The 15184-nt window shown below is 43.2% G+C and overlaps 1 protein-coding gene across 5 annotated transcripts in view; it reads left to right on the forward strand.

The window, feature by feature from the left end:
* Positions 1-14803, forward strand: part of LOC122558236 (meckelin-like) — a 143106-nt gene extending 128303 nt beyond the window's left edge. For 4 of the 5 annotated variants that reach the window (XM_087995724.1, XM_087995723.1, XM_043706586.2 and 1 more), the window contains 4 exons: positions 446-550; positions 5405-5507; positions 9227-9369; positions 14174-14802. In XM_087995724.1, coding sequence (XP_087851850.1) covers positions 446-550; positions 5405-5507; positions 9227-9369; positions 14174-14254 — 432 coding nt within the window. In that variant the 3' untranslated portion in view covers positions 14255-14802. Of the gene's footprint in view, positions 1-445; positions 551-5404; positions 5508-9226; positions 9370-14173 lie in introns of all 5 variants that reach the window. The other variant, XM_087995722.1, reaches the window with a different exon arrangement.
* The last annotated feature ends 381 nt before the right edge of the window (positions 14804-15184 follow it).

Below are 15184 nucleotides of genomic sequence, written 5' to 3' on the forward strand. Positions count from 1 at the left end.
GAATGTATCAGAGCTGCAAGATTATATAAGATGGATGAGGGTCTATAGAAAGTGAAAGACTGATGGCGGTATATTGGATACATTAAATTGTGAAGATGTTCCCCCTCAGAGATAGAAATATATAGTGGTCACTAATAAATTCAACAGGGAATTCAGAAGAACTTTTTATCGACAGAATGTCAAATGTAGAACTTACTGTGACAGGGAGTAGTTGAGGATGAGAGTCATTTGAGTGGAAGCAAGGTAAGAAAGTGAATGAGAAAGGAACAGAAGTTTCTGTTCATGAGATTAAATAAAGAAGATTGAGAGAACATCTGTGAGCAGCATAAAAACCAGTAGAGAGCTGATCAACCAAATGCTATCATCTTTAACAAGGACCTGAATCTAATGTGGAATGTGACCTTGAAATTGAGCTCTCAAGTTTGTTTTGTCTTTCTCCTTGAAGGCAGCAAGAGTTAATCGAAGCATTCGTGAGGATTCAGCCACCCTGCAGCAGAATCTGAAAGCCTACTACACAATGAATAAGTTCCTTTCATCCTTCCTTGAACATGTGAGCTGGTGCCTTTCATTTCTTTCTTGTCTGAATGAGAGTGGGATATTGTTAATGTGTGGCTGTTGTGGGATTATGAAGCCTCTCAGATAGAAGAATGTTAGAAGTTTGTTATAAGGTCAAGGGGAATCACACCTGGGGCACCATATGGGATATAGAAAGTGAACACACTGTCCTTTCACCTGGCAATGCCATTTTACCTAATGCAGGTACAAGAGCTCAGTTCTGTTGAATACATCAGCTTAAGTCAGTGTGCATTATGCTAAGAGCAATCATATTACAATTTAGTCCTCTGTCAATTTAACTGTAAAGAACTCTTCAGTCCTACAATTTTAAATCATTTAAATATTATCTTTTTTGATCCTTGAAAATAGAGTTTGACTTTCTGTTTCCTCTCAGGGAGATTTGTGAGTCTTAGGAACTCTCTTCCTGAAAAGGTGGTGGAAACAGAGTCCTTGAATATCCTTAAGGAAGAGGTTAAGCGAGGGGATGGAAGATTATCAGGGACGGACAGGAATGTTAGATTGAAGTTACGATCAGATTAGTCACAATCTTATTCAATAGCAGTTCAGGCTCGAGGGGCCAAATGGCCTGCACCTGCACCTTGTCTGTATTTTGGTATCACAGCCCATTATTTGACCAACAAGGCCAGCAATTAATGTACTACTTTTAACACTGAAGTGCCTTATTGCATTTGTGTCTTAAATACCAGTGAATTACTTTTGGGGTGCAGAGAAGCTATTTGTTTTTGGTGTTGTTGACTGAGAGGTGAATATTATCCAGATCTCCTGTAGAATACCCTGTGATATTTTACTTCCACCTGAGAGGGAAGACAGAGCTTTGGTTTAGTGTCTCTCCAGAAAGACAGCACCTCAGACAGTGCAGCAATCCCTCAGTCATACGATGGAATGCCGGTTTGAATGATAGTATTCAGGTTGCTGGGGTTGGGTGGAAAACACTGCTTGCTAGTCTATACCAGAAATATCCTACAAACAACATGAGATTACGTAATAAGCAATCCTGAATTTGGTGTCATCGCCCATTCACCAGGAAAACATTTTTCATCTAGCAGTGGCACAGGAATTTATCATCAGTTTTTATGACAATCGATAATGGTTACATGTTCGCCATTAGGCAAGCTTTTAATTCCAGATTTTAATTGGGCTCAAATTTCACTATCTGCCACAGAACATTACTTTGGGATCTGGGTGACTTGTCCATTGACATTACCACCTCCACTTTAATATATGGTACCCTTATGCTGCACTGCGGGAGAGCTCATTTTACAAACATAAACCCCGATACAAGATGGTTTCACATCTTGTATCAGGGTTTATGTTTGTACAATGGGCTGACCCCCAGTGCAGCATTAAGGGTACCAAATCTTCTAATCAGTGGTTTATTCAGCAGATTTATTAAATGCTTGGCTGAGTTCTAAAGAGGTCCTGTGTTGAGTTTCCAGTCTGTGCTGATTAGATTTGTCTCTTTTGGGAGAGACACAACAATTGGTCTTTGAGTAAATAAAAACCAGGCATAATAAACCCAGCAAATAAGACAGGAGAACCTGTGTATCCTCAGAATGGTCAAAATATGGACGTTCCTCCTACACAGCACAGCAAGTGTTAAGTGGAAAGGAATGAGCTTGAGTCTTTTTTGTTTTCTCTGTAAAATAGTCATTCAGCAATGTATTGGTAATATTTACCAGATAGAGCGCATGCAATCAAATCCTACCATTGCAGTTTTGAGAATCTCAGTTCAGATCTTAATGAAGCTGACATCAGTGACTATAGTAGATAGACAGACATAGATTCCACTCTAGGCACGCTTATCCTTTTCCAGATAGTTATGTCACATTAAGACGTGATGTTGCAGTGTAAGGGTGTCTGCCTCACCTTTAGATGTTGTCTTAGTAGTGTGTTTAGTTGGCTTACGTTTGTGTAATGTAGAGTAACATCAGTTAGCACAGAACCCAGACTATGTGTAGATGCATGATATTATAGACATGTAAATAATTAACATTGCAAATAAACTTCAAGATATCTGTTTCAACAAGAACCTGATTTTAAGTGGTGTATGTTTTCTGAACATTTTGGAGAAGGTGCAGCAGGGATTTATAGGATGTTGCCTGGTTTGGAGTGTATTAGCTATAAGAAGAAGTTGGACATATCTAAATTGTTTTTGCTAGAGGATCAGAGGCAGAGGGGCAACCTGATAGAAGTATATAAAATAATGAGAGGCATGGATAAGATGGATAGTCAGAGGGGTTTTCCCAGAATGGAAATGTCAAATACTCGGCGGCATAGGTTTAAGGTGAGGGGGGGAAGTTCAAAGGAGATGTGTAAGGCAAGTTTTTTGCGCAGAAAGTGGTAGGTGTCAGGAACGCACCTCCACAGGGATTGGTACAAGCAGATCCAGGAGCAATTTTTAAGAGGCCTTTGGAAAGACACATAAATAAGCAGGGAATAGATCATGTGGGCAAATGGGATTAGTTTAGAATGACATCATGGTCGGCATAGACATGGTGGGCCGAAGGGCCTGTTCCAGTTCTGGATTGCTCTATGCGAACGAACATGTACAAAGTCACAAGACACATCAGTAACAATGACCATCAAAGTGTCAAATTGTCTTTTTAAAAAAAGGCCCAACAGATTCACTAAAGCCCTTTGGTGAAGGAATCCAGCCGTCCTTACCTGGCTGTCTTGTCTGTTACCTGTTACCATTCAGCACCCAAAGGGAAGATGCAGTTCTGAGAGATGTAGAGGGGAGCAAACTCAGGAGTGAAAATGCAGATTACCATCCGACCGTTTACCAAATGAAAACTCAAAAACCAAATGTTTTCATTTTGAAATGACAGACCACCATCTGACATAGAAGTGTTCTGACATTAACAACGAGTTAAATACTTCTGTAAGACTGGTCGGAATGAATGCAATCGCACAGCTGTCCTACTGCCTCTGCCGTCCAAAACAACAAGAGTCTATTCCAAAAGCTTCAATCCGACCCGTCGATCCAACATTCCCAATGACAGGGAGACCCATGCACTCTGCAGTGGGAGAGAGATACTTCTGAAGTGGCATACTTGCAGGGTCAAATAGAGGGCACAGGAGAAAATATGCTTTTAATATTGTCTTGACAACAGCTGGGACCCTGGGTGTGGTGTGTTGAACCCTATCAGTAAAAATAGAAGTCTTTTTAAATCACAAAAAAAAATTGTCAAAGAAACAGGATCTTAAAGAGCCTGGTCCAATCTGAACCAATTTTCTTTTGCATAATCTGTTTAACCTTTTGTTCCTCCTCATCTGCCAGTTTTATTTTTGTTACTTCTCCCAATGCATCACCGTTGCCCTAGAATAATTCCCAGTGTAGCTTGGAACTGCTCACCAAATTTGGAAAGATGAGCATGCTTTAATTTTCCTCTTCACAGAATCACTGCAGAATGGGAGGCAGGCCATTCAACCCATCAAGTTCCACACTGACCGTCTAAAGAGGATCCCACCCAAATCCAACCACACCCAATCCTATCCCTGTAACCCTGTACTTCCCATGTCTGACCCACCTAGCCTACACATCTCTGGACACAATGGGCAATTAAAGCATGGCCAATCTTTGGACTGTGGGAGGAAATCAGAGCATCTGGAGGAAACCCACACCAACACAGGAAGAACGTGCAAACTCCACACAGACAGTCACCTGAGGGTGGAACTGAACCCAGTTCCGTGGTGCTGTGATGCAGCAGTGCTAACCACTGAGCCACCATGCCACCTTCTTCTTTAAGAGTACAACTTTATATCTTTTTGGTGACCCCCTCTCCTCATCCTCTGAGATAAGGATACACTTGGGAGGTTGGTATTGTAGTATTAAACTTTCAGAGACTGGTGAAGGAGCAGTAACCATATAAAATGCCATTCTTTGATCCACTGCTGCCAGAAATTGGAGAGCAGCAGGCCAGCAAGATCTTGACCACCTATTTAAATGGTTGGCCAAAGTGCCAGTATGTCCAGTAGCTGTCGTGGCCCCCATTATGCCATCAGCACATGATCCCAAAACTCTCAATAATTACTGACTCTAATCATTGTAAACTGCACTTGTTCTCTTGACTTTACACAAAATTTGCACTGACCCGTTTCCTTGTCCAGTCACCCATTTGTTGGGACTGGGCTGTTACTTGTTAAAATAGCATCTGGAACTTTTCAAAGTTTGTTTATGCTTTTATCACCTATCAATAATTCCCCATCATTGCTGTGGATCCAGAGTCCCATATGAGCCAGACCAGGTAAATCGAGCAGATTTACTCCCCTAAAGGACATGGATGAACCAGATGGGTTTCACAAAAATTGACATCAGGAACATGGATACCAGTAGGCTATCTTTTTATTCCAAATTTTTATTGAATTCAGCTGTCACCATGGTGGGTTTTGAACCCTGGTCCTCAAACTATTAGCCCAAAGTTCTGTGTTACTAATCCAGTGGACTACATCTCCCCCCCCCCCCCCCCCCCACCAAGCATATATAGGATGTGAGGGAGCATTGTATTATTGGATGAGATATTAAACTGAGGCTTTGCCTATTGAGCAAAGTGCATGTAAACAAACCCTTGGTGTTATTTGAAGAGAAGCAAGTCTTCCTGACAGTCCGGTCAATCCTTAACTGATGCCACCAAATGCGGATTCACTGATCATTCATTTATTCAGGATTTACAAGATCTGACTGTGCATTGGACTTCAAAGATAAATCATTTGGTGTCAAGCAGTTTGTGATGTCTATTTGGGATGAAGTACCCCGTGAATGTTTACCATCTGTTTATATGCAGACTATTCTCTCCATCAATAATCTTACAGAGTGTTCCTTATGCAGGCCTATAAAGACATGGACTACGTGGTCAAGGAAAAGCTCTTCCTGGAGAGAATTCTGGACTTTGAATTTCAACGCTCAGATGACCGGAGTTTTTTTTACAATGGTAAGAGCAGCAAGTTTGCCAGTGTTTTCGAGAATGTCTCTGTTCAGTTTTGTAGCAACCAGGTTTAACACACGTCGGCAGCATTTGCTGCATGTTTAATTTGGCTGAAGAGCATCCCTGAAGCAGTCATACAAAGTTCATGATTAGGAGGGATTACTCACCACAATAGCCACTCTGTCAAATCTAAATGTAGCTCATTGGCTGAACTGACACAGCTGTAATCAGATTCTGTGAAATATTTGTTGCTATTTTGGTGTAATCTGCGGGAAATTTTTTTTGCATCCATTATCTCAAGTTTCATAACAAAAAAGGCCCATTTGCATGTTGCAAAATTAGAATTTTGTATACTGTCCCAGTGGGGAGAGGACATCTTGTGGCACAGCAGCAGATAATATGTGTGCCTTGTGAGTTAGATAGCCCTGGGGGTCATGGTCCTGCATCAGGACTCAATGGCTAAGAAATAGCCAAGCAGATCAGTTATCAACCTGCAAATCCTTCCAACAAGATAAAAGCAAGGGAGACACCTGGTCAGCCATGTGCCCATAGACATTGTCCATCTGATGGAAAGACGGGTAGAATCTCCACTATTGCTGTCCTTAGCTCCAGCCAACATCACGCATGTACCAGTGCATTTTGCCACAGCAACCTGAACTCCATGAGTGAGTTGTAATACCAGGGCCGAGGGGAAGCAAATCAAAACTTGGGTGGAAAATTAAAAAGATTCCATTGAATTACTGGAGCTGCCTTTCACAATTGTTCCATTGTCAGGAGTCTTTTTGCTTGCAGCTGCAGAACTTGAAATAAAACATCTCTCCCGCCTTCCTCGAACTGTCATTGTTTTCTTCACTAGTCTCTTCGCCAGATGTTCAGTGAAGCGTCTTGAATGGGAAATCGTTTTTTTGTCATTTTGCTTTTATAGACTCATACGGCACGGAAACAGACCCTTCGGTCTAACCAGTCCATGCCAACCATAATCCCAAACAAACCCACTCCCACCTGCCTGCACTTGGCCCATATCCCTCCAAACATTTCTTATTCATGTACGTATCCAAATGTTGTAACTTTACCCACATCCACCACTTCCTCTGGAAGTTCATTCCACAAATGAACCACTCTCAGTGTAAAAAACATTGCTCCTCATGTCTTGTTTAAATCTTTCCCCTCTCACCTTAAAAGTGTCCCGTAGTCTTGAAATCCCCCATCCTAGGGAAAAGACACCTGCCATTCACCTTATCTGAACCCCTCATGATTTTATAAATCTCCGTAAGGTCACCTCTCAACCTCCTACACTCCAGTGAAAAAATGTTCAGACTCTCCTCCCTTTTCAACTGCTGTGTATTATGCAACACTTGACCTTCTTTTAAAGTTAATCCAAAACAAAACACCAGGAGAAAAGTGAATTTGGGACCAAACTTGGCCCACATCCTGATAACTGGAGCGTTGTTGCTGAAAAGTTTGCCCCCTCCTAAAATTCCTCTTTCTCTTGCAACCTGCTGGGGCAGGCAGAAAGCAAACCTGATGAAGGAAAAGTAGACCTGGAAAATTCCTCTCTACTCTCTCCCCAAGTCAGACTAAAACCATGCACCAAGGCACTTTGTCACACCTCAGTAGGGTGGTGGGCTGGAAATCAAGCCCCAGCGTCATCACAAAGGTTAAAATTTTTAAACAAAATATGCAGTATTCCCAAACTACCTGAGTTTCAGTGTGAAATTGATGGAAAACACATACCAGGGTTCTGTACTAAACAAGAAGTGCTGTTTATTATAGGTAGTTAGGTTTCAGCTACACTTGCACAATTATAAATAGCAGAGTAAGCGAAATAAATGTTACAGTGGCTCAATGGTTAGCACTGCTGCCTCACTGCGCCAGGGTCCCAGGTTCATTTCCAGCCTCGGGCGACTGTCTGTGTGGAGTTTGCACATTCTCCCCGTGTCTGTGTGGGTTTCATCTGGGTGCTCCGGTTTCCTCCCACAGTCCAAAGATGTGCAGGTCAGGTGAATTGGCCATGCAAAATTGTCCGTAGTGTTAGGTGCATTAGTCTGGGGCGAACATAGGGGAATAGGTCTGGGTGGGTTGTTCTTCGGAGGTTTGGTGTGGACTTGTTGGGCCAAAGGGCCTGTTTCTACACTGTAGGGAATCTGATCTCATTTAATCTAAATGTCTAAACCCTTTATAAACTCTGACTTACACATGCAGGCAGACAGATATAAACTTGAGAATGAAAAGCATGGGTGGGGGTGAAACTGGAAAAACAGTTCCACCGTCACAAGGTCTGTTGGATTGTTTCTCGATGATCTGCAAGTTTCTCCTTAACATTTCTTTTTCCAGATGCTTCCACCAGTTTACAAGAGGCACTGGGTGACTGCTTCACTCCTGAAAGAACTCTGATTTATCCGTCACTCTATGTAGCATCTACTGAAGAAAAGATAAACTGATTTTCTTCAGGTTTAAAGTGGCTTACTGCAGAGAACTGAAAGCATTGTTTTGGCTGCGTCAGGCCCTCTGGTTTTTCTTCTGATCTGATAGAATCCCTACCATTCAGAAAGAGGCCATTCAGCCCATTGACACCACACCAACCCTGCAAAGAATATCCCACCCAGACACATCCACAGTCCCTGAATTTACTTTGTGCTAGCCTACACGTCCTTGAACACTACTGGACGATTTAGCATGGCTAATCCACCTAACCTGCACGTCTTTGGCCTGTGGGAGGAAACTGGAGCACCCAGAGAAAACCCACACAGACACACGGAGAATGTACAAACTCCAGACAGACAGTCACCTGCGGGTGGAATTGAACCCAGGTCCCTGCTACTGTGAGGCAGCAGTGCTAACCACTAAGCCACTTTTGCTGCCCATTGTCTCGCTCATAGCCCAAACTGTTCAGTGACCTGACAACTAATCACATAGTGGTGGGCAGGCAGAGGACCTTCAACTTTGACCCAGCTGCTCCAGGTTTCTGTGCATGGATATAGGCGTTGGCATGGCAATTGTGGCATTGATTTCTGCCAGAAGTCATTGCCACATGCAGACCTCAGAGACCTGTACAGCTGGAAAGGAAATTAGAGGGAATGCTGATCATGATTCCCTGTGTCAGGACTGGGAACTTCATTCACGTCGTGTAATTTTTAAACTCTGTCCATTGTGGGGGATACATAATGTTTTGCTGTCCCTCTGCCTTCTCACAAAATTATGAAAGAAAAAGACATCTTCAACTATATTTCATATTCTCTTCAATGTTCTTCCCTAAATCTCTCCACTCTCTGCTCCTTTAAGACATTCCTCAAAACCCATCTCTTTGACTAAACATTAGGACCTTAGCCCTCAGATCGCCTTTTCTGACCCAGTCCGAAATTCAATCTGGTTTTCCCTCCCATAATGCAGGTGGATTTTACTGTGACCTGTGGCGTCTTACTAAAGCTAATCATTGTTTCCAGGTCAAAGTCTGCCTGACTGTCTCTTCAAGGTGTGCTGATTTGCTTCAGGTATCTCACCAGACATTCGGTGTCTGGAACCACCACCTTCATGTCAAACTGAAACAGTCTATTTGCCTTGACCCATCTTTGGGCTGGAGGCCATGCCTCTTGCTGTTTGTGAGCATGTCTGTCTATTTGTACAGCGTTCCCATTCTGTTTTTACAGCTGTAAGACAACACTTAATGTGAGAGTTTAGAACTCGGTACACGAAGCTCAATCATTTTCCAATCTTATTGTTTTCAGATGACCGGATCCTCTTCAGCAATGTTCTTTATTACGGCCATGAGTTAGTTCTGCTACTGTTTGATATTCTCCTTTTCTCTGTCGTGGATCTGGGTACCCAGGACTTTGTGTTGGCAACAATCATCACTTACCTTGTACAGAAGGTAAGTGACAGCAATTGGACGCTAATCCGATTTATGTAAGGAGCTTGGATTTGTGCTGTGTACAACAGACATACAACACTAACAGTGAAGACAAGGTGTTTGACTCCACCTAGCCTGTCTCCACAGTACTAGGACACAATACATATTCCCCATCTCACCCAAAACCACCAGGGAGAGGTGAAAAACAGATTGAAAACACCAATTTGAGGCATGAAAACATCTCAGGCGCTTGACCCTCCACCATCATTCAGGGTATCACTCTGGTCCTGATTGGCACACGGACTCCTGATTGGTACCTGCCTTTTGTACAAAGGTTTTGCTTTAAATGTGATGATGAAAGAGGAGTGTGGGGACATGAGTAGCTCATTCAGCCCTTCAGGACTGCTATGCCTTTCAGTCACAAGGTGACTGCATTGTATCTTTCACACCTTTGCTGCAGGTCTCTCTGTGCTCTTACCAAAGATCGATCTAGCTATGACTCGAAAGTTCCATACAGCCCTCTATCCAAACCTTTATGAAGAAGAAGGAATTCAACCCTGTCAAGAGTGAGGTTGTCCATTTTGGAAGGACAAATAAGAATGCGGAATACAGGGTTAACGGTAGGGTTCTTAGTAAGGTGGAGGAGCAGAGGGATCTTGGGGTCTATGTTCATAGATCTTTGAAAGTTGCCACTCAGGTGGATAGAGCTTGTAAGAAGGCCTATGGTGTATTAGCGTTCATTAGCAGAGGGATTGAATTCAAGAGTCGTGAAGTGATGTTGTAGCTGTACAGGACCTTGGTTAGGCCACATTTGGAGTACTGTGTGCAGTTCTGGTCGCCTCGCTTTAGGAAAGATGTGGAAGCTTTGGAGAGGGTGCAGAGAAGATTTACCAGGATGTTGCCTGGAATGGAGAATAGGTCGTACGAGGATAGTTGAGAGTGCTAGGCCTTTTCTCATTGGAACGGCGAAGGATGAGGGGTGACTTTATAGAGGTTTATAAGATGATCAGAGGAATAGATAGAGTAGACAGTCAGAAACTTTTTTCCCCAGGTACAACAGAGTGTTACAAGGGGACATAAATTTAAGGTGAAGGGTGGAAGGTATGGGAGGATGTCAGGGGTAGGTTCTTTACCCAGAGAGTGGTGGGGGCATGGAATGCGCTGCCTGTGGGAGTGGCAGAGTCAGAATCATTGGTGACCTTTAAGCGGCAATTGGATAGGTACATGGATGGGTGCTTAAGCTAGGACAAATGTTCGGCATAACATCGTGGGCCGAAGGGCCTGTTCTGTGTTGTATTGTTCTATGTTCCAAGGTTTTAAATTTCTACCATTCTTTTAATGAAAATATACTTTGTACTTCCACCCTTAAATAGCCTCACTAATTTTAAGATGATGTTTGTGTGACTTTGAAATTCCCTCACCAAATTGATCAGTGATTTTTCCACCTCTCCCTCCTTAAATCCTTTAAACAGTTTAAACACCTTTATCTGACCACACCCTCAGTCAGCTCGACTCCAAAATTTGCAAACGAAGCTTAGGCAGCCCATTACCCTCCAGGTTTTTTGGTGTCATCTGGTGAGCGTGCACTGCATGATCAGATTGAGGTGTTTAAGTCTCCAAAGTCAATCTGTCCTGAGGTGAGATTCTCAATACTGAACACACATGACTCTGAACAAATTAAAGTTAACTTTCTCCGTTTAGTATTCCTATGCCTCCCCTTGATATAGAAGATGGTATTAGTAATAACATTAGCAAATTTGCTGATGATACTAAGCTGGGTGGCAGGGTGAAATGTGAGAGGATGTTAGGAGATTACAGGGTGACCTGGACAGGTTAGGTGAGTGATCAGATGCATGGCAGATGCAGTTTAATGTGGATAAATGTATGGTTATCCACTTTGGTGGCAAGAACAGGAAGGCAGATTACTACCTAAATGGAATCAATTTAGGTAAAGGGGCAGTACAAAGAGATATGGGTGTTCTTGTGCACCAGTCAATGAAGGTAAGTATGAAGGTACAGCAGGTAGTGAAGAAGGCTAATAGCATGCTGGCCTTCATAACAAGAGGGATTGAGTATAGAAGCAAAGAGGTTGTTCTGCAGCTGTACAGGCCCTGGTGAGACCACACCTGGAGTATTGTGTGCAGTTCTGGCCTCCAAATTTGAGGAAGGACATTCTGGCTATTAAGGGAGTGCAGCGTAGGTTCACGAGTTCAATTCCTGGAATGGCGGGACTACCTTACACTGAAAGACTGGAGCAACTGGGCTTGTATACCCTTGAATTTAGAAGACTGAGAGGGGATCTGATTGAGACATATACGATTATTAAAGGATTGGACACTCTGGAGGCAGGAAACATGTTTCCGCTGATGGGTGAGTGCCGAACCAGAGGACACAGCTTAAAAATACGGGGTAGACTATTTAGGACAGAGATGAGGAGAAACTTCTTCATCCAGAGAGTGGTGGCTGTGTGGAATGCTCTGCCCCAGAGGGCAGTGGAGGCCCAGTCTCTGGATTCATTTAAGAAAGAGTTGGATAGAGCTCTGAAGGATAGTGGAATCAAGGGTTATGGAGATAAGGCAGGAACAGGATACTGATTAAGGATGATCAGCCATGATCATATTGAATGGTGGTGCAGGCTCGAAGGGCAGAATGGCCTACTCCTGCACCTATTGTCTATTGAGACAGAGGCCAACACCCTCATCTAGTCTTGACACAAAGTTACTTCTGATGTCACAGCAGAAGTCAGGCCAATATTGTGCATGGAATCATTGAAACAAGGTTGCATCCATGTGACGTTTGTGTTCCCAGTTTCCAATGCACGTACTCTCTATCGCTGCTACATAGGTAGAGCTGCCTCACCTATACCCTCGAGATACCTGTTTCTCATGGTTTTTATCGGTTTTAGTTCAGAGTGACTCAGCGAACAGGATTATTAAAATGAAAGCCCTCATATAATCAAGGCAGAGATCCATCTGATTACAGGCATATTTGACACAGGCTGCTGTCGCTAGTGGTTACGCCTTATGGTGTGATTCATCAGTGAGAAACAGTGTGCATCATGACAGGAAGTGATGCAGTGTCACATGATCTTGCTGGCTCATGCAGCCTCATGGCAAGATGAAGCCACAGGAAGATGCTTTGTAAAATGAAATGAATGTTTTGCTTCCCTAAGAAGGCTCTGTAAATATTATTTAGAAGTTCAACGAGACCAAGAGTATTGTCTTTCTATGGGTGCCACCTTGAGGCAGAAATTTGTGTCTTCAAATCTTATGCCAGAAGCTTGATCACAAAATCTTAGCAGACAAACCCAGTATTGGTGGATCCCTTCAAATAGGATGTTACACTGAAACTCTATCTGCCTTCTCAGACGGACATTCAAATATCCTGTGGCACTATTCAAAGGAAAATTATGGGCATTCTCCTTGCTAGGCAGATATGTTTTTAAATTGGATCAGATGCCATTGAGTATAGGAGTTGGGATGTCATGTTAAGGTTGTAAGGGACATTGATGAGGCCACATTTGGAGTACCGTGTCCAGTTCTGGTCACCCTGAAATAGGAAGGACATTATTAAATTGGAGAGGGCACAGCAAAGATTTACAAGGATGTTACCGGGACTGTAAGTTTTGAGATGTAGGGAGAGGCTGGATAGACTGGGACTTTATTCAGAGTTGAGAGTGTGGTGCTGGAAATCACAGCAGGTCAGGCAGCAGCCGAGGAGCAGGAGAATCGACGTTTCGGGTGTCGATTCCTGAGAATTTCTGATGAAGGGCTTATGCTCAAAACGTTGATTCTCCTGCTCCTGGGATCCTGCCTGACCTGCTGTGCTTTTCCAATACTACACTCTCGACTCTGATCTCCAGCATCTGCAGACCTCACTTTCCCTGGGACTTCGTTCACTGGATCGTAGGAAGTTGAGGTTTATAAAATCATGAGGGGGCATAGATAAGGCAAATAGCATAGGTCTTTTGCCTAGGGTTGGGATGTTCAAAACTAGAGGGCATAATTTTAAGGTGAGGGGCGACTTTTTCCACACAGAAGGATCATTTTTGGAATGAGCTGCAAAAGGTAGATGCAGGTACAGATATAACATTTAAAAGATGTTTGGACAAGTACATGAATGGGAAAGGTTTCAAGAGATATGGGCCAAACACAGGCAAATGGGACTAATTTAATTTGGGAAACTTGATTGGACGAGTTGGACCAAAGGGTCTGTGTCCTTGCTGAATGAGTCCATGACTCTTTGAGTATTAATCCTTTGAACAGCCTCATTAAAACAAATTATCTATTGATCACTTCACTGATGTTTGTGGAAACTTACTGTGAACAAAACTGGTTGCTTTACATTTCATGAATGTTGAAAAGTATGGCGCTGGAAAAGCACAGCAGGTCAGGCAGCATCTGAGGAGCAGAGGGAGTTGACGGTTCAGGCATAAGCCCTTCATCAGGAATGTGTGTGTGTGTGTGTGTTTATGTCGGGGGGGGGGGGGGGGGTGGGGGGGGGGGGGGGGTTGGTGGGGGTAGAGGTTGGGTGAAGGGGACTCCAAGATAAATAGAAGAGTGGGGGGTGAGGAGGTGGGGAAGGTAGCTGGGAAAGTGATAGGTAGATGCAGTAGCACTTGACTTGATAGGTTCATGAGTAGCACTTCACAAACACCTCATTGGCTGTAAAGAGCTTTGGAAAATCCTGAAGGTATGACAGGTGCTATACAAATGCAAATTTTTCATTTGCAAATAAAACTTGTTCCATTCAGGTGGTTCAGAACTCATTACAAGTCCATTTTAAACCAACATGGATTTTTTTTCTCTGTTTCTTATGTCATCAGATTCTGGAATCAATAAGGAATACGATTTCAAGAAGGAACTTGGCTGTGAAGACACTGGTAGATGAAAGATTCCTTATCTAGAGTGCCATTACTCTGAAGCACTGTTGTATGGATCAAAACATTTTAATCCCAATTCTGCTCTCACCAGTGTCCTTTTATTTGGAGACCAGTGAGCTGACGTATCAGCCGCTATGTTTAATACCAAAGGTGTGATTGAATGACAAGGTACAAAGTGACAGTCGGTAAAACCAGTACCTCGCAGAGTAAACATTGCTATCAGCATTGAGGGAAGTGGCTTAAGGGAAATGCAGTGGGTGAAGAGAAAATGCCGGCAGGCAATTTGCTGTCTGAATCAAACTGGGTTTTCTAATACCTTTGAAGGCAGCATTTACTTTGAGATTGCTAAAAACAAGCCTGAGTTGAAACCCCAGGAGTTACTGAAAAATTATTGTTAGGTTCCTCATCACGTTGGTGAGTGTAGGTTGGAAGATTCGATATAACTGTCCCCTGTCCCTCTATTGATCCTGGGGAACTGAATGGCCATGATTTGGAGAGGCTGGTGTTGGACTGGGGTGTACAAAGTTAAAAATGATACAACACCAGGCTATAGTCCAACAGGTTTAATTGGAAGCACACTAAGCTTTCGGAGCGACGCTCCTTCATCAGGTGATAGTGGAGGGCTCCATCCTAACAGAATTTATAGCAAACATTTACAGTGTGATGTAACTGAAATTATACATTGAAAAATTGATTGTCTGTTGAGCCTTGTTGTCCATCAAGGATGGACACCTCAGCACCACACTCTACCGCAAACCCACAGACAACCTCACAATGCTACACTTCTCCGGCTTCCACCCAAAGCATATTAAAAAAGCCCCCTATGGACAAGCCCTACGCATACACCGGATCTGCTCAGATGAGGAGGAATGTGATGGACACCTGGAAGTACTCAAGGATGCCCTCACAAGAACGGGGTACGATGTTCAACTCATCGACCGCCAGTTCCGACGT

This window comes from Chiloscyllium plagiosum, unplaced genomic scaffold (genome assembly GCF_037043375.1).
Source record: "Chiloscyllium plagiosum isolate Xiang-an unplaced genomic scaffold, Cpla_swu_hap1 HiC_scaffold_17, whole genome shotgun sequence".
NCBI lineage: Eukaryota > Metazoa > Chordata > Chondrichthyes > Orectolobiformes > Hemiscylliidae > Chiloscyllium > Chiloscyllium plagiosum.